Source organism: Heterocephalus glaber, unplaced genomic scaffold (genome assembly GCF_053883595.1).
Source record: "Heterocephalus glaber isolate CG9 unplaced genomic scaffold, H.glaber_assembly_v1.0 deba00001457, whole genome shotgun sequence".
Classification (NCBI taxonomy): domain Eukaryota; kingdom Metazoa; phylum Chordata; class Mammalia; order Rodentia; family Bathyergidae; genus Heterocephalus; species Heterocephalus glaber.
In genome coordinates this window covers 43,668,795-43,696,618 of record NW_028258305.1, presented here as the reverse complement: position 1 = coordinate 43,696,618, position 27,824 = coordinate 43,668,795, and the positions used below count along the sequence as shown (strand labels likewise).

The following is a 27,824-nucleotide window of genomic DNA, read 5'->3' as shown; positions in this document are numbered from 1 at the left end:
GTATAAATGCACTAACAACACCTTTGCAACTGCTTCCCTCCTACCTCCTCCAAACCACTGAACAAGTACAGACAGCACCATATTGCTCAAAGGTGGTTTAACCATTCCATTCCCATCGACATTTCATATGAACTTTAGCAAAAAGATACTTACAAAGTGATATTTTACCTCTACATTTAACATACATTGGGCACTTCTAAACATCTAGATAAGACTAGATGTTTCAAGTAAGGACTCAATTAGTCCGTTATCTATACACAGCAGTCTTGATTTAACTGCATTCATGTAACAACAGCTGAAAAGTGTCTTGAAAATATGAGCATTTTAGTCTAGAACCCTTCCTTTCTCCACTAGCCCAGTGGGCTAAAATGCTCATGTTTTCAGAAGACAGTCTTCCTGGAATTTTAATACAAAATGTAGAAAACTTGTTAGTTTACTAACTCTCCCTTTATCAAAACTGGCAACCTCTTTAACATCTAGCAAGTCTAGATGTTGTATAAAGGTCTAATTTATCTTTTACAGACCCAAATACACAGCAAAGTAAAAACGCACAGACATAAGGGACAATGGTAACTTGGTTGCTATAAGAGCACTAGTACAGCTCTCTGCATTTCCTTCTTTTCCAAGAACCAGTGCATAAACAATGTGTACTACTCAAGAGGGTGTCTGCCTACTATCCCCACAAAATAACACTTCATGTGAGTTCTAACAAAAAAAATTTACAAAATGTGTTATTTTACTACTACTACTTTTTAACATATTATCAGGCACTTGAGAATCATCTCAAAAGACCAGATGGTTCAATAAAGTACTTGCCATTGTCAATTATATATATATTGCAATGAGGACTAAAATGCATACACAAAACAATGGTTACAATACAAACGTCTTCTACATGTAGCCAGTCTGGTACTGGACATTCTTCTCTTCGGTCTTCTCCGAGTCCTAAGTATTACTCCTAGTGTCGCTTCTCCAGGTGGTCTACCCAACTTCATTTCACAGTCACTTTCAGAAAGCGTTTCTTGGGCTGGGGATTTAGCTCAGTGGTTCTGGCACTTGCCTCACAAGTGCAAGGTTCAGCGTTCAATCCCCGGTACAAAAAAAAAAAAAAAAGAAAACTTTTCTGTCATTTTTTTAAACAAATGGGCATTTCCAAGATATGTGGTTTTTCTAACTACTTTATCATACATCAGCAACTTCTTTACATCTTTTTTTTGGGGGGGGTACCGGGGATCTAACCTGGGACCTTGCGCTTGGGAGGCAGGCAGCAGAACCACTGAGCTAAATCCCCAGCCCTCTTTACATCTATACTGTCCATATGCTGCAAGTTTTCTTTCAAAAGGCCGGGGGAATGTCAAGAGCAGGTTTTTCATATTATATACATAGGCCTTCTGAAAACGGCCAGGAAATCTTCCCAAAGGGTGGTGGGCATTTCCAATTAGCCAAATGTGGAATGTTACTTTACGTTTCTCTTTGGCAAGTGCCCATGGCCCTCCAGGCTTTCCACCTGTCCTCGGCCTGAGCTCCCTCACCTTCTACGGGGAGTGAGGCCTTTATTCGTCCTCTTCGCAAGGAGGTGGCGTCTCCTCCACAACTGGAGCACAGCAGTCACCTCAGGATCAGGATCTGCGAGTTCTATGGCCAGAAGAGGCCGAGCTTTCGGACCGCCTTCTCCCGCCCTTGATGTCGCGGTCCTCTGGTGCCTCCCGAGACTGCCTTTCTTCTCACCACGCCTTGCTGCAGCCGCAACGCTGGAGGGGGCTTTGCGTAGGCCAGCAAGGCTGGACCAGGAAACACTTCGGCCTGAGGGGTTCTGGCTCTAGGCCACTGCCTCGGCCCCGCCCTCAGGTCATGGAGTGGGATGGGGGAGCGTTCGCCTATTCTTTAAAGCCTGGCCCCGGGGATGGGCAGTCACAGCGAAGGATCCAATCCGAGAGCCTGCCCCGAAGAGGCGCGGCCCATCCTCGCCCCCCCCCCCCGCCCCCAGGTCATCCACCGCGGGAGGACCTGGAGGACCCTGGGGAAGCAGGCCAAGCTGTTTCTCCTCCTTTATTTATTTTAATTTTTTTTTTTGGTACCAGGGATCAAACTCAGGACCTTGCGCTTGCAAAGCAGGCAACGGAACCACTGAGCTAAATCCCCAGCCCCTGCTTTATTTATTTTAAATATGGGAGAAATATATTCTTTAACTATTGAGCTTTTCACAAAACACAGGAATAACAAAATATCGTTATTTTAATAAAATTAATATGCATGTATCTATTGTATTTGCAATACATCTATGACGCAGAAGAGAGGCATGACACTAGATAATGGGAATTCAGATTATTGTCACTTTCTCCTTTATCCTTATTTTTATAAATTTTTCTGTAAGATATATAACTTAAAAACCAAACAAACTACAAGAGGCAAATAACCTCTTGAAAACTGTTATATTTATTCCTTTTAACTTGGAATTAAGACATATAATTTAACTATGGTCAAAATTCAAGTGAGAAATAACTGCATGTAGAATTGAGGGATCCAGGCCATTCAGCCACATGCTCTAGGTTGAGAACCACTGTGCCTCCCAAAAAACAAAATGCAAACAAACTGTATTATAAATATGTTTAGGTAACGAAAAGTTAGATAAATGTTTTAAAAAATAAGAAGCACTTTATTTGTGTAACACCTATGGAAGAAGGAGAATTCTCAGTAGGGTGAGGGGAAAAGATCTCCTACCAGCTGGGAGTTGGCCTGGCACTGTCAGCTGGACATGAGCGTACTCATGTTAAACATAAACGATTTTGCAGAACATCAGCATCAGACACCACCACTGTAAGACGGTCATTAGCCACTGTAAAAGCAAAGTCTCTGCAACAACATCTAAACACTGACAAAAACATAGCCGTGTCCTAACCACAAAGTAACTCAACATCATCCTCTCCCCACAAATATGAATAAATGTCACTTCTTTACCAATCATAGGTTTAACTTTGCTCCATTCTTCTGACCTTCTAGGTTAGGGATCCCCAGCCCCTGTGCCATGGGAAAGTACCAGTCTGTGGCCTGTTGGGAACCAGGCTGAGTGAAGCATCATCTCTATAGTCATTCCCCAGTGATCAAACTACTGCCTGGCTCTATCTCCTGTCAAATCAGCAGCAGCATTAGATTCTCATAAGAACAGGAACCCTACTGTGAACTGCACTGAGAGAGATTTAGGCTGAGCAATTCTTATGAGATTCTAATACCTGATGATCTGAAGTGGAGCTGAGGCAGTGATGTTAGTGCTGGGGAGCAGAGACCACAAAAAAATCAATTGCTTGCAGACTCATTAAAACCCTGTAGCACGTGGCAAGTGACAATTAAACTGTATCTGGCGGCAGGCTTTTAGCAAGTGAGTTGAAATATTTCAATTTTACAGCTGCTACTGGTGCCAGGGTTTAAGTCAGAACCCAATACTTATTTTAGTCTGAGCATGACCTGCCCATTATTTTATTTACCACTTCCACTTGCACTGTAATTTGTCTCAATCACAGTCTTAGTATGCTGACAAGCTAACCCTAGCCAAAAAGAGTAAAAGCAAATGTCATTGCAGAGCTTCTTTGGAAAGAAGACCCAATGATGAGGTAGTAGAAGACTCTAAACCTGCCAACAAAAAGGAAGGTGCATTTTTAAAAAATACTAAGAGTCCTACTTAAATTACAGGTTCATGCCAACAGGTGGCTCACATTCTCCAAGCCCTTTGTATAATATGTGGTGATCAGATATCCAATGAAGCCATGAGACCTTCAAAATTGCTTTTTCACATAGACGCCAAGCACCCTGCATTAAGACAAGCTTTTAGAGATAAAAACAAACAAACCCCATGAAAACTAAGAAGGGGTACGATTATTGAAGGCCACCACTTTCTCAAATGTGTCTGCACTAAGAACATCATTCTTTGTGGCTGACTGCACTGCTAAAGCTAAGAAGCTGTTTACTAAAAGAGTTGATCCTACTAGGACATCTGTTATGAACTTTAAGGAAAAAGGATGCAGTTAAAAAGGTGGCACATGTTCCTCTTTCAGTTAACACCACAACTAGACAAAGTGAAGAAATAGAGTATACTGAGCCACAATTATTAGAGATTAATGAGTCTGTGTGGCCAATCTAGGCTGACAAGTCTACTGATGCTGACATCAAAGTAACGATGTTTTTGTGCTCTGTATTTTTCAAGACAATGTGCATGAGGATACGTTATAATCCATTTCTGTTTCCAACCAACATCACAGCTGCAGAACTATTCAAATCTTCACATGACAACATATCAGAAAGACTAAAATAGCAATTTTGGGTTGCTATGTGTATAGACAAAGTGGCTGGCATGACTGGATTGCCTATTGGCTTCCTCACTATGGTCAAACAGGTGATTCTGAATATGAGTCAACATACTGTGTCACCCATACAGAAATGCTGGCTAGCTGGGAAACGTCAATTGACAACATTTTGTATAATACGATTAAAATTATCAATCAGATTAAAATACATGCCCTTAACTCACTTCTGTTCATAGCTCTATGAGGAGACAGATGCAGAATATACACAATCTTCTCTTTTTTTTTTTTGGTACTGGGGATCAAACTTGGGACCTTACACTTGGCGAGGCAGGCAGCAGAACCACTGAGCTAAATCCCCAGCCCCACAATCTTCTCTTATACACAGAAATAAGATGGTTTTCTAGGGCCAGGGATTTAGCTCAGTGGTTTCACTGCCTGCTGCGCAAGCGCAAGGACCTGAGTTCGATCCCCGATACCAAAAAAAAAAAAAAGATGGCTTTCTAAAGGTGATTCACTGGTCAGAATTTTTGAATTTTATAAGAGCTTCAGAGAAATTTCTTTCAGAAAACCAGTCATTTCTGTGACACAGGATAGGTCATAAAACTTGCTTACTTGTGTGATATATTCGACTTGCTTAACAAACTCAATCTGTTAGTTCATGAGAGAACGACAATGGTGTTCAATTTAGCAGATAAAGTGGTTGCATTCAAAGTCAAACTGGAATTACGGGGGCAACAAGTGAATGTTGGAATTTTCAATATATTTCAAACATTAGCAGAGATCTTGAAAGACACTTAGCCAGGGCCTTCTTGCTCCCCAGTTGGTGCATGATCACCTATCTCAGCTTTCAAGAGTCTGTGCATTATTTTCCAACCATTAAACACTCCCAAACTGGAGAGGAATGGCTCTTCAAGTCATTTGTGAAGAAGCCGGGTGATAGGGCCAGGGATTTAGCTCAGTGGTTCTGGCACCTGCCTCGCAAGCTGAGGACCTGAGTTCGATCCTTGGTACCAAAAAAAAAAAGAAACCGGGTGATTCGACTCTGTCCATGCTAAAGGATCAACTGCTTGAGAACGCAAATGATGGCAGTCTTAACAGAGTGTCTGAGATAACTCCAAATCTCCAAATGTTCAGAATTAAAGTCAAAGTGGAATATTCTGAGACTGTCAAAAAAGCACTGAAAAGCCTGCTCCCATTTCCAAAATCCTATCTCTGTGAGGCAGAGTTTTCTGCAGTGATAGCAACCAAAATGAGATGGAGGAGACTAGACATAACACACTTTGTGTGCCACTGTCTCCCACCACCCCAAGAGGGGGATGCAGGAAAACAAGGCCAGGGCTCCTTAATCTGCATTATGAAGAGCTATATTACATATTACAATGTGACAGTAATAATAGAATACAGCACACAATAAACCCAATGCCTCCCCTCCAGGGAAAAATAGTCTTGCACAAAACTGGTCCCTGGTGTAAAAAAGATTGGGGATTGCTATTATAGGTTTCTAAGATATCTAATTTCAAAATTATCCCATATCTTAATAGCATATAAACCACTGCAGTCTCAGTCCTTAACACTTCCCCAAGATTACTTAACAAGAGCCCAAATCTTATATGGTCCCCCATAACAAACATTCACCTCTGTTTACAATAAACTCATCTTTACTACAGTTACGTTCCTAGAGGAAAATATGAAGAGTTGGGACAAAAGTCTTGTGCAGGGGGTGGGATTAGGAGTAAAATAATAAAATCACATAAGAATACCCAAAACCCATACAACAGAAAACAGTTTACATAAGTGTTTTGATATATAAAGCTATTCTATTCTGAATTCTCAGAAAACTCAGAATTCTCTGTGTTCATCAGCACTGCTGAAGTTTACGACATAAATAAGTTAAATTCTCATTTGCTCAGTTTTCCATCGATCTGAACAAAGTCAGAGCGTGTATAAAAAACAAAAAATATTGGAAGTAAACTAAAAATATAGTACCCAGAAATATAAAATTCTCTAAGCATATTATCTTTAAGATAATTAGTCTCTTGAAGGGTCTAAACACAATAGGTCTTAAAATCAATTTATTTATCTAAACCATAGGTATGATTTAATATTTAAACTATAAACTATTCTTTCATTAATTTCAAAGTGAACCTTGCCCTAAGCATCCTTACCTCCTGGGTCTTTATCTGGATTGTACTCTAAAGCATTGCTACAGATGAGGTCAATATCTTGTAGGAAATCTTTAGCAGTCAGGTAATTATGTTTATCAATTTTAGTTATTACTGTTGATAAATCCATTGGTTCTTTGATTACTTCAAGATAATCTGAAACCTAAAAAAATAAAATATTTTAATGAAATGATTTCCAGTTTTTCATATAAATTTACTTAACTCATAAAAGCAAAAATTAAAACTAAATTGTTTAAAAATTAAATCTAGATTTTTAGGAATTATAGATAAAAGTACAGTGCTATTTTTATGTTACTCAAGTTACTATCTGACATACTTTCCATGAAAAGCTTCCTAAAACCAACTCTGAAATGTTGCTCATCCTGAAAATGGAAACCGTCAGCTTTTTTTTTAATCCTTTGGCTTATCTGAGAATGTATGAATAAAAGCACTCTATGGCATCATTAAATGTTATCTCAAAAAAAAGAAACAGGAAAAAAAACAAGGAAAAATAAAAAACATAGACTTTTCATAATACTAGAGAAGTTTGGTAAATCTTTTTAAAGCTTTCAACAAAATTTTCCTTTTTATTTTTATATGATGAATTATTTCATGGAAAGTATTTTCCACTCCTTTGGAGTCATTGCAAACATTTTGAGCCAATTATGTAACAAAACTGAGTATTGTTTTTGTAACTAGTAAAAGATTTGCTGGACTTGCCCCTAAGTTAAACAAGTCTACCAAATAGAAAAGTTTTTTTGCCGTATGTGCTGATTTTCTAGGAGATAATACAAGCTAGGAGACACTAAGTCATGATGTGCAAAATAAATTTTGTTTTCTGTCACTTGACCAATAAGAAAGCAACCTATATCGATTGCCTCCCCAATGCAAATCTCAAATCAAGTAATTAGGTTTGATAAAAAAGTGGGTTTAGCAATAATTTCTAAAATTAATCCAGGACCTATGAATAAGGATAGGGTAATTCCTGCTCTCTGAAAGTGAAGATTTGTCTTCTCAGAATTTCAGATGTCATCAATGCCATGACTTTTAAGTTTACACAGCAACACATGTGCATATCTAATTTGCATATGTGGGCTTTTTCTTTCTTTTACTGTTTTTGTTTTTTGTTTTTTTGGAACACAGTCTCACTATGTATCTCAGGCTGGCCTTGAACTTGTGATCCTCCTGCCACAGCCTCCCAAGCCCTAAGATTACAGGCGTGTACCACCACACATGTCTTGTGAAACTTTAGGATTACTTATACCAACACCAGAAATAAGAATATGTACACTTATTTATCTTTAATCTTTGGAGCTGAAGAGCAAGTCAATCTCTTTATAGGGGCAGCAATGGAGTTATACTAGAATAAATAATTGTTCAAAAATTTTTAGTTCAATTCTTGGTTCTAGCATGCTCTGTGCACAACCAAAACTTCTATAAACTGAAAAATACTATAAAAGTTTATATTATTAAAGATTATACAATTTTAACACATATGCTTAATTTTAAATCTAAAAGTTTCTAAAGTTTGTTTATCCTGCAGTATGCTTTGGAATTTGACAGTCTTTAGATACGCCAAATTCACTATTTGAATATGCACTTTAATGTTTTAGGATATCTAAGTGTTATCTTGTTTCCCCCTTTCCATCTTTCACAGTTACTTCTGTTTTCAGCTTTCAGAGCAGACAAAAACCAGCAGCAGAATAAACTGAAGAACAAAGGAAAAAGCAAGAGAAACATAGCCCTTACATAAAACTGCTGTCTGACCAGTCTATCATTTTCTGTTGCCATACTGTGGCTTCTTCACAAAATTTTAATTACAGATAGATGACACTGGAAGTCTGATGATCTTTTCTGGTTAGAAGGAAAAAGCTCTCTCGATCAAAAGCAAATCTGGTTTATTCACAGCTTGGGAGGTTGTTCTACCCTTTAAGAAGTACCAGCATCTAGATATACCAAATGGAGGAGTTTGTTTATTTATTTAAAGCAATCCTGAAAACTGGCTAACAGTTTTACTACAAAGAAAAGATGCTCCACAAATATAAAGTGATGCTTATGAATTTAAAATGCAAATTAGTCATGTACCATTATTCCAGTGGGAAAAGATATAAGGTTGATATGATATAAAGAATGTGGGCTTTGAATTTAAAAAACAGAAAACTTCCACCAGGCTTGATGGTGCATACCTATAATCCCAGCCTCCGGAGAATCATGAGTTTCAAGCCACACTCGGCTGCACAGTAAGTTCAAGGCCAACACAGTGAGACTCATTCTCAAAAAACCACAGCAAAAAAACCCTTTCAAGTATTGGCTACTTTGCTTGCCAACAAGTCTGTTTCCTCCATTGCAAACTGAGAATAATAATGACACTGCAAGGTCTTGAGAGGATCAAACAGACAAAACTATTATAGATAAATATTCAAATAAAATTTTAGATAATCCCTCAATTCCAAAAAACAGGAAAACATAATTTTCAGATTTTCCCAGGGGAAAAAAATGTAATGCTAATTCATTCTTCTCAGCCACAGATGAGATAATGCTTCCAAAGGAATATGCTCAGGTCCAAAAGCACAGATTTCACACGTAGGATGCAACATTAAACACTGAATAATTTTACAACTCAAATTTTTTAAAAATGAAAATAATCAAAACTAAAAACACCAAAAACTGTTCAAACATGGAGTCTGAACTATAAGAAGAAGGCCAGTAAAGATAACATTGTGTTCATCCACACACTATAATATCCCAGGATAAAACATCACCAACAACAAAAAACCCCTAAATTTAAATTAATGGTATTACACAGTAGATTCCAAATGGAAAATCCCTTTCTCATCATCACAGACCATGCTCCCACAAGCACACAAAACAATACACATAGAAAGTGAGAGATTTCCCACTGGGAGCAGAGAAAATCTGAGAGCGAAAACCAGTTTTAGGTGCAGCAGATGTGCTTAGTATCAAATGGCAACTTAGTCATAGGCATTTCCAAGTATGAAAGACTTAAGTTTCAATCTCTTAGCCACTCTTTCAAGGATGTATACATAATCGGGGAAATGCCAGGATCAACTGTTATGGTAATTGGTTATTATCAATATGCTTTTTGAGAGCAAGATTTATCCTGGAATAAAAATAGTCTAGTATGGACATTTCACTTAAGTAATTTTTAATTAACTCTTCTTAAACTGAAGAGTATGAGATTACAAAGATCAATAATAATTAAGAGGACATATACAAATTGATGACTAATTTCATCCAATAGTCACCAGATGTTTACTGATGATGTTGGTAGTTATCACATGGATTAAAATTTTACAGGCTAGGGGTAATATTCATCCATGCCTTTGCTTTTTTTTCCTTCCAAAAAAAGATGTCAATATTTTTTTCTTTTAGCCAGTTCAACTTCACTGTTTGCACACTACTGAAACAAGACCTCTTCAATATCCACCGGTTTGCTGAAGATGTTAAAGCGTTTATCTGTGGCCAGCCTCTTGGTTACATCCCTGAGAAACAACCGCAACTCTCTCAAAGTATTTTCCTCCTGGTCCTCCATCCGATTTTTTTCTGATTCAGATAACTGACGAGGTGGAGAAGGTAGTGCAAGAGGAAGCACTTCCATAGCACAAAGAGCTAAAGAAGAGAAAAAGAATAGTTAAGATTCCAACATGGTGGTCCAGGACCTCAGGACTAATCTGGCATTCTCTCAAATGTTCTATGAAGAAAATATATATGAACCATGAAAATCCAGCAAGTAAGAATTCAAATGGAAACAATACACAAGTTAGGGAATAGCTTCACTTTATAAAATATACTAATAGGACAAACCTCTTTACAGGACAAAGGATATGATTTATGATCATTTGATTTGAGGCAATATTTATATATAACTTAAGGGAAATACTTCAAAATAAATGCCTTAAAGTACTGTATACTAATTTTCTTAAATCCCCACCCCGTGTCTCCCTCCTTCTTTCCCTCTTTCCTTCCATCCCTCTCTCCATTCTTCCTTTTGTTCTCCCAATGCTAGGGATTTAACCCAGGGCCTTGTCTATGTTAGCCAACTCTCTACCCCTGAGCAACATCTCCCGCCTCAGAATTCGAATTTTAGACCAATCTTCTACCCTTATAATCTGAGTACTACACAGTAGGGATAGTGAACAGCATTTTAAGGAGGAGGGAATAAAAAAGTAAGAACCTAAAAGAGAATCCTAAAGTCACAGAAGATAATTTTTTTTTAAAGTTGAAAAGTGTTATATATAATATATATTATACTTCAGACCCTGAGTCAAATCAAAAATCTTCTTAAAACATTAACCTTTCTAATTGTAACATTTTCCAATTTCTTAAAAGTTTAAGTGGCATCATACTAAAGCTCAAGATTAAAATGGTAAATATTTTCACTGATTTCTAAACTGCCCCTAAGATGAGAAATGAAAGCCAACAAAAGCAACCCAAAAAGAAAAAGAATTTGAAAATTCAGATCTATGGGACTAAAAAATATATCAGAGTATTTAAAAAAATGAATTATTTTTGTAATGAAATATTTGAAATACTGTACTGAATTCAGATTCAGAGAAAGACACAACTTCCTTTGGAGGTATAACTACTGAATCGGGAGGTATAACTACTGAATTTCTAAAAAGGTTTCCGGAAGAAAAACCTCCTACCTAGCAATTTTGATGGGTGTTCTTTTTTTTTGGTGGTGGGGGAGGGGTTCATTTTTAACACACACAGAAAATCTGGAAAGGACTCACTGAAGGTCAATATTATCAAAATGCTGAATGATAAAACCCATGAAAGGGGCAGGGAATTTAGCTCTGAAAGCACAAGGTCCCAAGTTCAATCCCCCATACCAAAAAAACCCAACCAAACAAACAAATAAAACCCATGAAAAATAAAAACAACAACAAAGAAAAATGCAGAAAAGAAAGAACTTGGGGCCAGGCAAGGTGGTGCAGGCCCGTAATCTCAGCACTCGAGAGGGTGAGGCAGGAGGATCACCATGAGTTCAAGGCCAGCATGAACTGCACTGCAAGACCCTGTCTCAAAAAAATAAAAAAAGAAAAGAACTGGAGGGAGGGAGGACGGAAGGACGGACTTGGCAACGATGGGAAACATTTAACACTGTACAAGAATAAGTACAAGAAACATAAAAGAACAAGGAGAAAAAGGCTTCATCAAAATTGAGATTTTTCTACAAGTTGAAAGATCAAGCAAGCAAATCTTGTCTTTTGTTTCTTTTTGTTTTGTTTTAATTTTTGTACTGAGGATTGAACCTAGGGCCTTCACACTGGGCTACACCCCCAGTCCTTTTAAAAAATTTTAAATTCTGAGACAGGGACTCACTAAGTTGCCCCAGCTGGGCTTGAACTTGGGATCTTCCTGTCCCAGCCTCTCAGAATGCTGAGATTACACGTGTGTGTTATCATTCCTGGCTAAAGATCTTAACCTTTATGTATTATTAAGATTGGAAAAAGAAACTCTATTTTGAATGACTTAGGATGTAGCCCTTAAACAAGTCAGGGAACTGAATTCTGATGAAATCTTGAGCCCATTATAAGGCTAAGTCCAGTAAGACAAAGCTATGATAGAATTTCACATGTCATACAATGAGGGCTAAATATTTGAAGAATGAATAAATAAACCAGACAACGCAAATATTCTAACCAGCTTTTAACCCATCAAACCTATCCTGGTCCACAAAGTAATTTGCATGATACCTGATATTCACAGCCTGCCAGAAAGTCCTGCTTACTTAAAATGACTAAAATAGACCAGAACTGGCTTTTTGAGCCAGCAGAATGTGAAATCTACCACAGAATCTGAACTGGAGAGATAAGGAAAAACCCCAATTAATAAATCTTGGGGGGAGAGGTTGAAGAAAAAAGAAGAATTGAAGGGTTGGAGGGAGGGAAGAGTTAAAGGACAAAAAAGATGTGTTAAGTACATGTACAAATCCCCCATGATGAATGCGATGATCATGTACAGTAAATATGTACTTAAAAAAACAAAATAAAGCTTTAACGAATACATTGGCCACTTCTGCATGTATCCATCTAAAGATACACAGAATCTGACAAACTGTATTCACTTCCATAAAGAAAATGTTTAAAAAACTTGACTCCAAGTTAGAGTATTTCCCAACTCCACTGCCCCGATTTTCCCAACAGCCTTAGGAACTTACCAGTGTGTTTCCTTCGTGGTGGTGCCATTGATGCCTGATTGAGAATGAGTTCTTGGAAAAATTTTCTTCTGTCTTCTTCAATAGGTCTTTGAATATACAAGACTTCTTCATACTGTATCCTAAAGATACATTTAACCTACACACACACAAAGACATCGAATATATGGAAAATTAAAAGCTCACATGATATACCAAAATACAATTTCTTCAACTTACAGTACCATTTTCAATATTCATAAAACATTTACATGAAATTAAGGTTAACCTAGTCCTAAAATATGCTGGTGAGAGCTTCGAGTGAATGTCCACTAGCTGAAAGTCATTAATAAGTGACAAATGACACTATAGCTGGAAGAGTCATCAGATAATAGCACAAGGATAACTGTAATGGTCAGACGGCAGCAATCTCAAAAGGGCTTTTACGTAGGAGCTAAAAAGTTATCATCTAGGATCTATAATAGGGAGCTGAAGGGTGTTGCTGACTTTTCTTGGCCACAGATCTCCTTGTATCTCCTTCTCAATGACTCCTCTTCCTATGCTCTTTCCCCACCAAGTTGATTTCACCTCTGGAAACCTGGTTCACTTCAAATAGACAAGATCTTCAGTCTCTTTGTGGAATAGTCCATGACACCAAAACTTCAAAGCAAAGACAATCCAGTCGTTCTCATATCCTGTAGCTCATTCTAACTAGTGATCACCTACCTCTCATCTGTTTGCCTGCTCTATACAGACTCTGGCCCCAGGTCTCCTCCTTCCAAGATACGCTATTAAGTGCTCTTAACATCATCTGTATTTGTCACTGTGACATTTAATACTTTATGGGGTTTTTTTTTGGTACTGGGGATCAAACTCGTGTCCTCGCGCTTTTGAAATACTTTATGGTTTTTGTTGGACCTATTTTCTAACGTCTAGACATCAAATTCACTGGAAATAGAATGCATTTCTTATTCATATGTTTTCCTTACTACCACAGTGCCTGGAAACGCGCACACATGTGCGTGTGTGTGCGCGCGCGCATATGTGTGTGTGTGTGTGTGTGTACTCTGCCACTGAGCTTTATCTCCAATCCCCATAGCAATTCTTAATGGGTCTGTATCAAATAAGTAAGGGTTGTGATTTGTTCACCCAACCTACATTAACTAGGAAACTGCAAATAAAAAGGGGAGAAGGTCACTAGGAGGGAAGGAAGTACCAACTACTTTGTCTCTTAAGGGTGAATGATGGGGAGTCAGTTGGAGTTGGCATTTGAGAATTCTGTTCATTATGTGCAGAGTTATTTTACTTCTCTGTCACATCAAGTTGTGACATGTCAGAAAACTTATTTACAGAGCAGGTCTCATCTTCTGTGCTGGCTGGAGGCTGGGCAGTATCGGCCTCACTGGAGGACTCCGTGTGCACCCTACTGAAAGACTGTGACCTTTTCACTACAGCAAGGGCAAATGGCGAAGGAGCAGGACTGGAAAATGATCGGGGGGCACCAAAAGCTTTCAAAGTCTTCAGATTTACTGCTGCTGGCTGAGTAGTGGGATATTTTTTTCAAATGAGAAATAATTACCCTTTACTGATGACATATTCTCTACAATGGTGACGTAAAAGTATAAATGAAGATTTACAGACTTATATTTGTGTGACACATAAACAGACAAACAGACCTGACATTTGCTGCCTCAGTGTTAGTTTAATTGGAAATATTTATGTTATGTTACAGGCTGTTTTGTGCTGAAAGAATGATCTAGAAAATTAGTGATATCAATTAAGTATCTAAAGTTCAATTACTTTCATTGATGAATCATTTTGTATACAAGACTCATCTTGTGCATTCTTTTTATAATTATAAATCACTGTCAAATTTAGAGGAAGCATATTTTAATACTTCATGAACATGAACATTTAGTGTTTTAATCTTTAGAGTTTAAGTTGCACATGGAGAATTTTAAATATTTTCCGTATATAATTATGACATTGAAACACAAACATTACTTATGTGCCAGAAGCCTTAAAAATCTTCCTATGAAAATATCAATATACTGTACAATTATTTCACATTTGACATGTAGAGAGGAGTAGAAGTTGGTATATATTCATATTGGAAAACCTTAAATACTATTTGAAAGTTTCAGAAATCCTGGTTTTAATTCAAGTAAAATGATAAAATAGTCACGATGTTGTTCAGATGCTAATATTCTAATTTACTGTACATTTATATGAAAATTCAAATGGTTAAGCTACACAGCACTTAATCTGGCAAAGTCTAGAGTTTGTTGGTATCTTCTCCCTGCTTCAAGAATTTAATTACTCAGGCCAGGGATTTAGCTCAATGGTTCTGCCGCCTGCCTCACAAGCACAAGGACCCGAGTTCGATCACTGGTACCAAAAAAAAAAGAATTTAATTACTCATTTATTCTAAAAGATTTTTTCAAACAAGCTGAAATTAAGTTGGTTTTCCCTGAAGCTACTGGAATATCTGCCTCTTTAAAAAATGTGATTTTTTTTTCCCTCCTGTCTAATAAAAGCAAGTTGTATTAAAAAAAAAAAAAAAAAAAAAAAAAAAAGAAGTACCAACTATGACAATGTGGAAATTACTGGATTAGGATTCAAGACATCAGATTCCAGCCCAAATTTAGTCATATATTTGTGTTAAGTTTTGGATAATTCATTCAGTTTGCCAGTTCTAGCCACTTACTGGATTAACTCTAAGAATTAAATACCAGGTAATTTCACAAATATTACATCATTCAATCTTTATAACAATTAAGTGTGCAATATTCTCTCATTTTACAAATTATGAAATTTGGGCCTAGAAGATTTTAATCTGGCTTAAGGTCACAAAGTAAATAATAAAGACTGGATTACATTAACTTTAAAGCCCTTTACTAGATCCAAAATTTTAAGACAGAAAAGAAACAAAGGTAGATATCAGAATTCAAAATTCGGGTAAGGAATTATATATTTCAACCCAAAGTTAAATCATTTAAGAGTTTCTAAAATTTCACCTCATCTCCTCCTAATGGGCTATACCTTCATCCACATTCCCTCCAACATGTTGATCTATGCTTTGTTGGCCCTTCTCTGAAAGTTCTGGAAGCGAATTTACTAGAAATGCTTAATGAGAAATATTGGAAGGTATGCTTAAGTATATCTGGGAAAATCTAGGAAAGAATCAGCCAGAAAAAAAACAACTTGAGTGGAGCGTGAAGAAAGCCAAACATGTGCCGAACATCATGCCAGACACTGCAACTATAAAGCTGAAGAAAATATGCTGTACCCTGCGGTCAAAGATCTTAGGAGTCTCTGAGTTGGGCATGGAGGCACACTCAGAAGACTGAAGCAGGAGGATCATTATGAATTTAAGGCCAGCCTGGGCTATATAGTGAGTGCAAGACTAGCCAGAACCATAGAGACAGACATGCTATGACAAAGAAGAGAGACCTTGCAAAGGGTATGGGTGCAGAGGCATTAGATAAGCTACATTAGATACAGCTTACAATGAGTGGATGTTTAAAAATAAACAGAATTAAACACCCCAGAAACAACAAGATTTTGTTCAAGAGTGGCAAAACATTTATGGTTTTAAATATTTTTCCTTCTGACAATTTCCAATATTGTGTTGAACTTTGTGAATACAGAAGCATACCAAGAGTAAGCCTACTGATATTCCTGCCAGTTTGTTACCATACAGTTGGAATTCATCATTTTATGAGTAGACCACATTCTTTTTCTGCAAGTTCACTCCTAAACTTATCTTCTAAAACTCTAGTCCCAAACTTGATGCTACCACAAGGCATGGCTCTTAGAGTTCGCTAAACAAACCACGCTCTCTTTCACACTGATATCTGCTATTCCCTCTTCCTGCAGCTTTCTTCGCGCTCCACTCAAGTTCATTTTTTCTGGATTATTCTTTTCTGGATTTTCCCAGATATATTTAAGCATACCTTCCAATACTTCTCATTAAGCTTTTTGTTCTTAACTTTTCAAAGTCTTTTAGTAAGTGTACACAGTAGTACAACCATTATACACAAAATGTTTGAAAACATTTTAATTATCTTCAAGCTTCCTCATGCCTATTTGTGGTCAATTCCCACTAACACTCACATATCCTAACCAAAATCACTAACAATTTGCTCTCAGTCTCTAGAGATTACCTATCCAGAAGCTTCACCTCATACGATAGTCTTTTGTGTCTGCCCTCTCCTACTTACTTTAATATTTTCAAGGGCCGAGGATTTAGCTCAGTGGTTACGCTACCTGCCTCGCAAGTGCGAGGACCCGAGTTCGATTTCCCGGTACCAAAAAAAAAAATTTTTCAAGTTCATTCAGGCTGTACTATCTATCAGTATTTCATTCCATTTATTGCTGAATATTTCACTGTATATGCATATTACACTGTTTATCCATTTATGAATAAAATTACTAAAAACATCCACATACAAAGGCCTTTGTATGAATATGTATTTCCATCTCTTGTGTAGATATCTAGAAGTGAAATTGCTAAGGCATTCCATAAATTTATATTTAACTTTAGAAAGTGCTTTCACCATTATACAATCCCATCAGCAGTATATAAACCCTAATTTCCCTACGTCCTTATCAATACTTGGTACAGTTTGTCTTTTTGATTATAGCTACTCTGATGGACTGTAGATTTCAGTAGTATCTCATTCCTGAATAACTAATGATACTGAGCCTGTATTCTTATGCTTATTATTTTTATATTCTTGTAGGAACCTCATATATTAGTAGTCATACAATATTTATGTTTTTGTAGATGGCTTATTTCATATAACATAATGTCAAAAAAAATCCCGTATCTTCAAGGTTCATCCGTTTTGTAGCATGCATAAAATTTCCTTCTTTTGGGTTGTTCCATTGTATGTACCTGCCATATTTTGCTACTTCATTCATTTGTCAACAGACATTAGGGTTATTTCTACTTTTGGCTATTGTGAATAATGGTGTTACGAACATGGATGTACAAACAGCTGTCCAAGTCTCTACTTCCACAATTCTTTTGGGTATATACCCAGAAGCTGACTTGCTGGATCATCTCAGTTTTATATCTAAGTCTTTAAAGAGCCGTCATATTGCTTACCACAACAGCTACAAAATTTTAAATTTTCACTGGAGATCCACAAGGGTTCCAATTTTTCCACATCCCCATCAACACAGAGAAATATAAGACATTATAAGTACATGACCTTTGCAGCCAGACAGACCTGAGTTTAAATCTTTGCTCTGGTGTATTAGCAGTGAGAACTTAGACAAGTTATTTTACCCCTATTAGACTCTGTTAGCCCTACTAGTCTGGAGCAATGATTTCCAAATATTTTTATTCAAGTAACACATCAGTAAAAAATTAGAAAGTATTCCCTCCAGCGTGTACAATCTTATTTAAATATAGTCTTATATTAATATATTATTTTATTACAAGCTATGTACAAACAAAATATATATAGCAATATGAAAAATATATATGAATAGAAGTTCTAATGTTTTTCTAGGATCCCAATGTACTATTTGAATATGAACTTACTTTGGGAACTACTGAACTAGAAGAGAGAAAGACATGGACAAAGAAATACTTACAGGAGAATGCACAGGTGAGACTGTCATTTTGCCCCACTTACAAAACACTAGTTCCACAGGGACTAAATTATTTTGGGGGTAGTCTTCTATTTAAAAAAAAAACTTTCATTTCATCTTTAAATAATGGGTTCATTTTCTTAGTAGAACAGTAGTATTATTACAGAAGATTTAGAAAATGAGACAATTAAAAAACAATATATTATCTGGGTGTGATGGCAAACACCTGTAACCCCAGCACCTGGGAGGCAGAGGTAGGAGGATCACTGCAAGTTTAAGACCAGTCTGGGATATATATTGAGTCCAAGGCTATTCTGTAGTACATAGTGAGATCCTGTATAAAATAGCAAAACAAAAGCAAAAAAACCCCCAAAACCAACCAACCAAAAAACCCCAATATATTATATAATCATCAGTATGAGAAATTTCTATAATTTTTACCTCACAGATATGAACAACCTTAGTATCCACTTGATTAATATGGGCTAAAAATACAGAACAAGGGCCAGGGATTTGGCTTAGTGGTTCTGCCTCCTGCCACACAAGCACAAGGTCCTGAGTTCAATCCCTGGTACCAAAACAAAAAAAAAAATACAGAACAAAAAGGATCTAATGCTAATAAATGCCTCTTATTTTAGATACTAATTAAGGCCATAAGTAAACAATGAAAAACCTTACTAGTCAATAGGCTCTTTGAATCTGTGAAAAATTATGACAACAAAAGAGCAACACTGAAATTACATGTAATGTAATGTTAGCTTTAAAAATACTAAACCATGGGCTGGAGACACAGCTCAGTGGCGCCATGCCTGCCTTGCAAGCAAAAGGTCCTGAGTTCGATCCCTGGTACCAAAAAATTTTTAAAAAACAAACACAAAACTAAACCAAAAATGAAATTATATGTGCATGTAAACAACAAGGACAGGCAAAATAAGAATTGCTGTAACAAAACAATAGGTTCACAAGGCTTTTATTTATAAAATTTTCAAACAATAAAGAAGGGAAATTTAAGAGAATTATGTATTCCCAACTGGAAGCTTTAATTTCCCAAATATTCTTTTTCTTTTTATAAAATTATAATAAAACTGATAGAGAGGGACCAGGATTTAGTTCAGTGGCACAGCGCCTGCCTCACAAGTGCAAGGTCCTGAGTTCGATCCCCAGTACCAAAAAACAAACAAACAAACAAACAAAGCTGACAGAGAGGATCTAACTTGCAAAAGTTGTTCCTAGATTATATCCAGGTTCAGTCCATTTTTCTAAATCAACTTCAACTGCAGTCCTACTTTATAATACAAATAGTAAACATTTTATAGTTTTATTGTTTTCAAAAATAAGTTTCCATGTATTTTCTCACAACTACCCTGTCTACTAGTCACACTTTAAAGACAAGAAAATAGGTTATTTTAGGTTCAAATATTTATCCAATATCAAAAGACTAATAATAAACTGGGTTTTTCCAACTGGTACTACATATTGCATTCTGGTAAAATTTATTGACCTCTATGATAATAAACATTTTTTTTTTTGATACCAGGGATCAAACTCGGGACCTAGCAGGCACGGTGCCATGGAGCTACATCCCCGGCCCGATAATAAACATTTTGATTAACGGTCTTCATATACGATCAGATATTAAGTAATCAAAAATGAATTATTGTACATTTAATATTTCTTTAAAAGAGGAATCAATTTTTAAAAATTCATTTTAGCAAGATAGGTAATGAAAACTGAAACATAAAAGAATTCGGCAAATACCTTAAAAATGAAATTCTACATAATCCTATATTGTAACTTTAAAACATGTAAATCTGCAAGGACCCAAGTTCAATCCCCGGTACCAAAACAAAACAAAACAAAAAAAACATGTAAATTTTTTTTTTTTTTTTTTTTGGTACCAGGAATCGAACTTAGGGCCTTGCGCTTGCGAGGCAGGGAACAGTGCCACTGAGCTAAATTCCTGGCCCTAAAACATGTAAATCTTTTATATGAAAATCACTCCTACTGTGTCTCCTGGGCAAAGTATTTCTAAGCATTTCAAAAGGAGACTATGTGAAGACCTAGTAAGCTCAAGGTGTTAAAACAATATTTTAAAACTCAATTTCATTTACAAGTTGATATAACAACTTTTCCTCAATCAAGTGTGATTTTACCTTTGAACTCAAAAGCTAAATTCAGATTTAAATAATACACATACTAGTAATAATATTCAACTTAACATGCTACCAATGAAAGAGCTAAAAGGTCAAAGCTCGCCCACTGATCTCACAGATAATAAGAATGAGAAAGATAAATATAAGAGAATTGATGAATAAAGAGCTGATACGGAGTATAAATCAGCCTCTGTTCTAAGCTTGAGTTATCTCAATCTTCACAATAATGAGAAGAATCACTATTATACCACAAAAGAAACTGAAAACGTTCAAGAACTCGCCTGTATCACTTGGCTTAAAACCAGATATGAACCCTGACAATGCTGATTTTTATACCAATTAAAGGGATCCAATTTACAAAGTCAACTACTTTAAAAAAGAATAAGGAAAAAGATTTAATCAGCTCTTACCTCTTCAGGCAATTCACTGTACATGGTTTCAGAGGTAGACAATAAAAATATGGGTGAAAATGATGGTATATCTTGTAGCAATGTCAGAAAAGTTGCTCTCACAGTCTCACTGACAGCTTCCCACCAATCACCAATGTGAGGCATGTAAACGATACTAGGTACTGTTCTTCGAGCTTCGCGAAATATCTAAGGAAAGAACCAGCATTTAAAAATTCAGTCATTATTCTAAAATCTACCCAGCAACCCCTAGATACATAAAATGTATCAGGCCTGTTACTGCCAAAATTTCAGCCCCCAAATTTAAGTTCTTCCAGACATGATGCACAAGAGAGCCAGGCATGGTGGTGCATGCCTATAATCCCACCACTTGGGGAAATGAGGCAGGAGGATCACCACAAGTTCAAGGCCAACCTGAATTACCTAGTGAGACCCTGTCTCAAAAAAAAATTTTTTTAAATCAAAAAACAAAACAAAAACATGATACTATGATACTATATAAAGTCTTATATACAGCTTTTATCTTCTTGCCTCAGCAAAAAAGGTAGTTTTTGGCCATTTAACTATTCCCAGCCAGGCGTGGTGGTGCATGCCTGTAATCTCAGCATTCAAGAGGGTGAGGCAAGAGTAATACTATGAGTTCGAGGGCAGCCTAGGCTACATAGTGAGTTCAAAGTCAGCCTGAACTACACAACAACAATCTGTCTCAAAAAACCAAAACAAAAAACAAAAAGAAATGTATTCCTATATGTATAAATAGTATAAAGGTATCAAAATATTACATATATCATGTACAGATAAAGCAAAACACGGCTATAAAATATGCTGCAAATGAACAGCTAAACATATATCTATGTCACACATGTTAGAGCATCAAAATTTACACAAAGAACAGAACAACACAGTTTGACATGCTTGAGTACAATGTCTAAAATCACTCAACATATGAATCAAATAAACATTTTAACCACAACATACTACACTATCCTGGAGCTTAAAATTAATGAACTTCTTGCTGAAACACTTGTTCACCTCATTACCTTAACTGCAATCTTTTATGAAATAGTCATAATAATCTGACTTCTCTAAAGAGCAATAAATAAATTAGCAAAGAGTGCGGAGACACTTCTATTGTCAAAAAATACAAAATGAAGTTCTCCTTAGTTGTTAAGAATCTGAGCCACCCTTTCAGTCACGTCTACCTACATACACCAGTAGGACCATGCTGGCCACTCGTAAGTCATCAAGCAGAACTATGGTCCTTTATACATAAGCCCATCAGTAAATTCTGGCATGTTAATGTGCCATCTCTTCATTATTTTTAACAATTTTAGGTATAAAAGTAAAAATCTGACCATATTTCATTACTCTGAGAATTCTATTTCTTTTTTTTTTTTGAGAATTCTATTTCTTTAACTTTTTTTTTTTTTGTACCGGGGGCAATCGAACTTGGGACCTTGCACTTGCGAGGCAGGCGGCAGAACCACTGAGCTAAATCCCCAGCCCTGAGAATTCTATTTCTAAAATTACCTACTTATTTTTCCTTAAACATGCTTCAGTTAGCCTATTTAATGTAAAAGTTACAGAAATAACACTAAAAATAAGGATTATCAGAAACTATACTAAAAACCAAATTGATTACTTTAATGAGTAAGCTTACCACATGTATGAATTTATTAAATATTTTATACAGCTTTAAATCTGCTCCATAAAACAAAATACATTGCCATTCAATAAGAAATCAGATTAAAGAGGCTCAAATAAAAATTTTCCCCAAAATTAGAAGAAATGTAGAAGTTATGATCACTTGCATCAGAAGCAGTATTTGTTCCTTCTCTTCCTTAATAGTTGCATATCCACCAATCCAGAACATATCCAGTTATATATTAAAATCCTTCAGGACTCTAATTTTCAACTTTTCTTTAAACACACACCCTCCTCTCCTCAATGTTGGAAATCCAAGCATTATTTTTTCCCCAAACTTCTTCTAAAGACTTCATAAGAGAAAACCAAGAACAAATATTGGCAAAAGGAAGGAACAACACAGGAGCACAAAGGCAATTCAGGCATTTGCTTTTTAAAAAATTATTGCATGTCACTCTAATCAGGCATGGTATGAGGGAAGACAGTGACCAAAACGTTTTCTCACTTTTCCACTCCCTATTCTGTGCTGGTAAAATTAGGGAGAATCTCTAGGAAAAAGAAGGTGAACCTACGGAAAAGACAAAGGAGCTATATACATAGATCACTGAGAAACTTCTTAAGAAAGACTATCTAATTCGGCCAGGCAAATTACCACATGAAAAGAGCACAAATGGAATAATAAAACATGCCTTTAAAAAAATTTTTTGACCTTTCATTATAGTATATGCAGGTTAGGTTTTCCAGAATACATGTTGAGAATATCAGAGAGTAAAGGCACAATAGCAGGTTAAGAGATAAAAGAACTTCACAGAGCCACAAGTTATCTAATGTACTGCTATCAGTATTTTAACTCTATTGCAAGGCTGAATAAGATACAAGTATAACCAGCACCAAAAGAGATGGGGTTGTGTTTCTATTTCTTCTTTCCAATTTTCTCAAAAATAACAAATTGAACATGATATTCTCCTTGCTATTTCCAAAACCTTTAGGAAAATATCCTTTTCTTGGTACAATTTTTAAATTTATATTTGAAAACCTAGAGCAGAAATATAAATCAGATAAGGCTAACATAATACAGAAAAGCAAAAGGACTTAAGATTTCAGATCCCTAAGTATAATTACATGAGTTGAAAATTAACCTAACTACATGAGATATCAATATCCTAATTCTTCTCCTAATCCTTTAGGGAAAAATCACCTTTGCTTTTTAGAAAAACTTAAAAAACACTACTAAAATAATTTTTCTCCTTTTGTCCATGCTATCTCAGAATATTAAAATAAACTTTCATATTTTCTTTAAATATATAACCATCTGTTCTAATTTCCCAGTTTCTGCAAGGTAAGTTTAAAAGAATAATAGCATTTTAATGTTTTTATAGTATAAATGTGAGAGGAAGAATCTAATCTTGTTAATTCAGGAGTTTTTCTTGGAGGGGGTAATATAAGATAGCTCTTCGGCAATTTGCTGGTGATTTTTAAATCTGTGGAGTAAGATATCCTCTGTGAAATCAAATAACCAGATAATTCAGAGTAGAAAAAAAGCTTCATTTTAACGAAGCAGCAAGAGGTTTGGGAACAAGTGATCAAGTGATGCCATTTGAGAACTAGAAAATACTCACCTACAGGGTGTCTTGGATTGATGGATATGCAAGATGTAGTAGAAAACAGAAAAACTGTTACAGAGGGGGAAAAAAAAAACCAGTAGGCCAAATTAGTGAACCAACTGTTTCAAAATACCTCTGACATGACCAGCACTTCTGCACAAGTAAAATGAACCAACACCAGCATCCATCAACTGTTTATTTTGATTCTATAAATAGTCTCCATTTTTTTCTGTATTCCATACCCTAAAGTCCTTAAAAGTTTTTAGTTTCTTTTTTAAAAAAAATCACAAACCACTTCTGCTGAATATTAAAGATATGAAAGTGAGATTGCTTAAGCTAGATGTATCCATAAAAGAAAGCAATAATGATATAAACTGCATTTATATTTACAAGAGTTCTAATCATCTCGAAAGCTAAATTTTGAAGGCGGTCAGTATATTAGCCACCAAAAATGTTCAGGGGCTAGGGTTGTAGCTCCGTCGCAGAGTACTTTCCTAGAATGTGCTAGGCCCTAGGTCTGATTCCCAGAAGTGAAAAAAAAAAAAAAAAAGGTTCAGTGTGTGAAAATTTAGTGGTGTTTTTTTCTCCACTGTGTGTTGAGAATGTAACTCAGGGCTTCACACATGTTAGATAGACAGGCACTCTACAACTGAGCTACACTCCCAGTCGAGTGCATTTTTAAAGAATTTATGACCCTATAACCAGGCATTACCTTTAGAAACTAAAATCTACAAAAATTTAAACACAAATCCTAATGCAATCAAGAGACAGAGAGAAGGGGGAGGGAAGGGAGAAAAATGAGATAAAAATAAAAAACAGGGATTTGTGACGTGCTGTGTACATGGACCAAGTCCCTCTGAGGAATGCAATCACCATGTACTACAAACGTATTTATAATAGTGCGAAGGAGTCCAAGCGATGGGGGGGGGGGGGGGAGGAGTTTAAAAAAGAATTAAGAAATGTCATGTACATGAACCAACTACTCACAAATGAATGCAATCATTACGTACCACAACCATGTACCAATAAAAAAATTTTAAGTGAATGTAGCAGAAAGCTCAAAGACAGTGTAGTGTAGCTTTCATTGTCCTTAAAAGGAGCTATAGAGGAAAAAAGACAACTAGTTTATGTCATCAAGAATCTTCCAAAATTTGTCTCAGTCACTTAACAGTATGGTAAACTCTTAAGATTACAAATACAAGTAAAAGAAAAATCTTAGAAGCTAAAATGTTATCAATTTTTTTTTAAAAAAGCACTAATACATTTAAGTTCTTGTCTCTTGCTATCACAAAATACTAAAATTAGTAACATCTCTGCATTACTGGTGTCCTCATATCACTTTATGTTCCATTCACATAAAATTTATTGGGCATCTGTGAAACAAAGAAGAAAGATGCAAGATTCAAGCTTCAAGAAAATGGATGACAACCATCTTTACATGCATACAAAATCACCCTGTTATAAAACACATCTGCACTAGTTTCTGAGGTATGGCAATAATACAAACCAACATTTTATGAGAGAGTTAAATCACCCAAATTCTTTTTGACATATTCATTCGCTAAGGAACTCGAAGAATTTCAGGGCGGGGGATCTAGCTCAGTGGTGCCACTGTCTGCCTTGCAAGCCAAGGTCCCGAGTTCTATCCCAGGTACCAAAAAAAAGAATTTCAGTAACTGTGACACTTTGGACCAAGATAACTTAATTTGCTTACAACTCAAAATGGGGGAGGGGGTTGCTATGAAAAAATTCAGACACTCATATAAGCAAACACAAAAGCATCCAAAGCATAAACACAGGTTAAGTATATTAATTTTTTAATGGTATTCAACCAAAAGAGATTTCCCTGAGTATTTCCAGACACAATTTATTTCTGGGTAATGAAAAGTACTAAAATTTTCACCATCTGAAATTATTCATAACATTCTACAGTACCTAAACTCCAAAACTTTTGACAAGCCACACAAAAAAATTATAAATTATTAATTCAAGCACAGCTCTCTATTAATGAAAAAGATAAAATACAACACACTCATCAGACTTTCTTTTTTTTTTTCTTGGTACCAGGGATTGAACTCGGGTCCTTGCACTTCCACAGCAGGCAGCAAAACCACTGAGCTAAATCCCCGGCCCAGTCTCTTCTTTCTAAATCAACAGTAGAAATAATATTTTGGAGCCAGGCATGGTGGCGCACACCTGTAATCCCAGCACCTGGGAGGCTGAGGCAGGAGGATTGCCAAGGCCAGCCTGGGCTACATAGTGAGTTCAGGGCCAACCTGTACTACACACGGAGACCCTGCCTCAAGAAAAACAAAAACAAAAAATAATAATAATAATACTATTTTGGAGAAAACAGATTTGAGGAAGTCAGAAAAGGAAAATCTTAGTTGCCGCTTTTCCAAGAGTGTTAATACTGCTAAGACTTTTACTACAGACACAAACATATCCTGCCTTGTTGTAGGGCTTAATAATTATCACTTGCGAACTTAAAGGCATAACCATAAATAGTCTAGGCTATCCCAAGATTCTTCCAGTCACCATGGAATACTATGAAATGCTTAGTAAAATCTGTACCCCCCACACACATCCCATAGCCATGTTACAAATTCTGGTATTTGTTTCAACAGTAAGATCAACTAGTGTTCAATGACCAGCTAAACTACTGTACCTCAAAGTGTGATCTACTTAAGACCTACAGTACGTTAAAGTACAGGGATGTATGTTTAGAGTACAGATTTCTAGGGTCCCTCCCAAATTCAGTGAATCAGAACCTTTGGATGAAGAGCCAGGGAATCAGAAATTTCAATAGGGACCTCTAGCTAAGTGATTCTAATGCACATGAAATCTTAGGAAACAATGCAAAAAAATTTACAGTGAATACTTATTCCTCTAACATTTTTCACCCCAAAAATACTGATCAAGAGCTGAGGCTTTCAAATGGGAAACAGAAAGTTCTGTCACAAACTTATGCATGTGTATGTTTTAAGGCACAGACATACAATGAAACACTATCCTCTTCCCTCTTTTCACTTATATCACACATATAAGTATAGTCCTTTAAAAGTGATTTAAGACCTCTTGCCTTTAAAATTGCCTTTTGTGCTCATGTTACACTTTTTTGTTTTGTTTTGTTTTTTGAGACAGGGTCTTGCTATATAGTTCAGGTTAGCCTCGAACTCACTATGTAGCCCAGGCTGGCCTCGAATTCACTATGTAGTCCAGGTTGGCCTCAAACTCAGTGATCCCCCTGCCTCAGCCTACCAAGTGCTGAGATTACAGGTGTGCACCACCACTCCCAGCACCTTCCACTATTAAATTATAGCCAACATGGTTTATATGAAGTACATAAGAGACAAGGAAAGAAAAAGGCATGCAAGAATAACTTGCCATATATTCCACATTTATGAGATAGTCTTATATTTAAAGATATTCCTCACCTTAAGAAGACTAACTCCTAAAAGAGGTAAGGCAAAAGGGAAAAAACAATGAGAATATAGAAAAAAGAAGGATTTTAAAAAATCATTCCAGAGCTCCCCACCCCCCAGGGGTTTAAACACCTGAGTCATGCTTTCTCTTCCCTAGGTCTTTTTCTATACCTTCTTATAACCAAGTTTGCCAACCTTCACATATTGTGAAAAATTTTGGTTTCGTTATATAACATTCATTTTTGAGAAGCTGTTGAAAAAAGTATTACATTTATAAATTCAAAATCATTTAAAATACGCATGTAAGATACAGATAATCAGGGATTAACCAAGACAGTATATCTGGTCTGTGACTACCATTCAGAGG

General features: G+C 36.2%; 1 protein-coding gene across 19 annotated transcripts in view; it reads right to left on the bottom strand.

Moving 5' to 3' along the window:
- The window catches only part of Atad2b (ATPase family AAA domain containing 2B), a 168,161-nt gene that overhangs the window by 21,653 nt on the left and 118,684 nt on the right, over positions 1 to 27,824 (bottom strand). For 16 of the 19 annotated variants that reach the window (XR_015453239.1, XR_015453238.1, XM_087216627.1 and 13 more), the window contains 4 exons: positions 20,788 to 20,973; positions 12,645 to 12,780; positions 9,894 to 10,090; positions 6,464 to 6,623 (listed from right to left, as the gene is read on the bottom strand). Coding sequence is in view for 17 of the 19 variants with exons in the window: in XM_087216627.1 (XP_087072753.1) it covers positions 6,464 to 6,623; positions 9,894 to 10,090; positions 12,645 to 12,780; positions 20,788 to 20,973 (679 nt within the window). In the remaining 2 variants the exon portion in view is untranslated. The remainder of the gene's footprint in view (positions 1 to 6,463; positions 6,624 to 9,893; positions 10,091 to 12,644; positions 12,781 to 20,787; positions 20,974 to 27,824) is intronic. The other 3 variants (XM_087216615.1, XM_087216618.1, XM_087216620.1) reach the window with 1 other exon arrangement.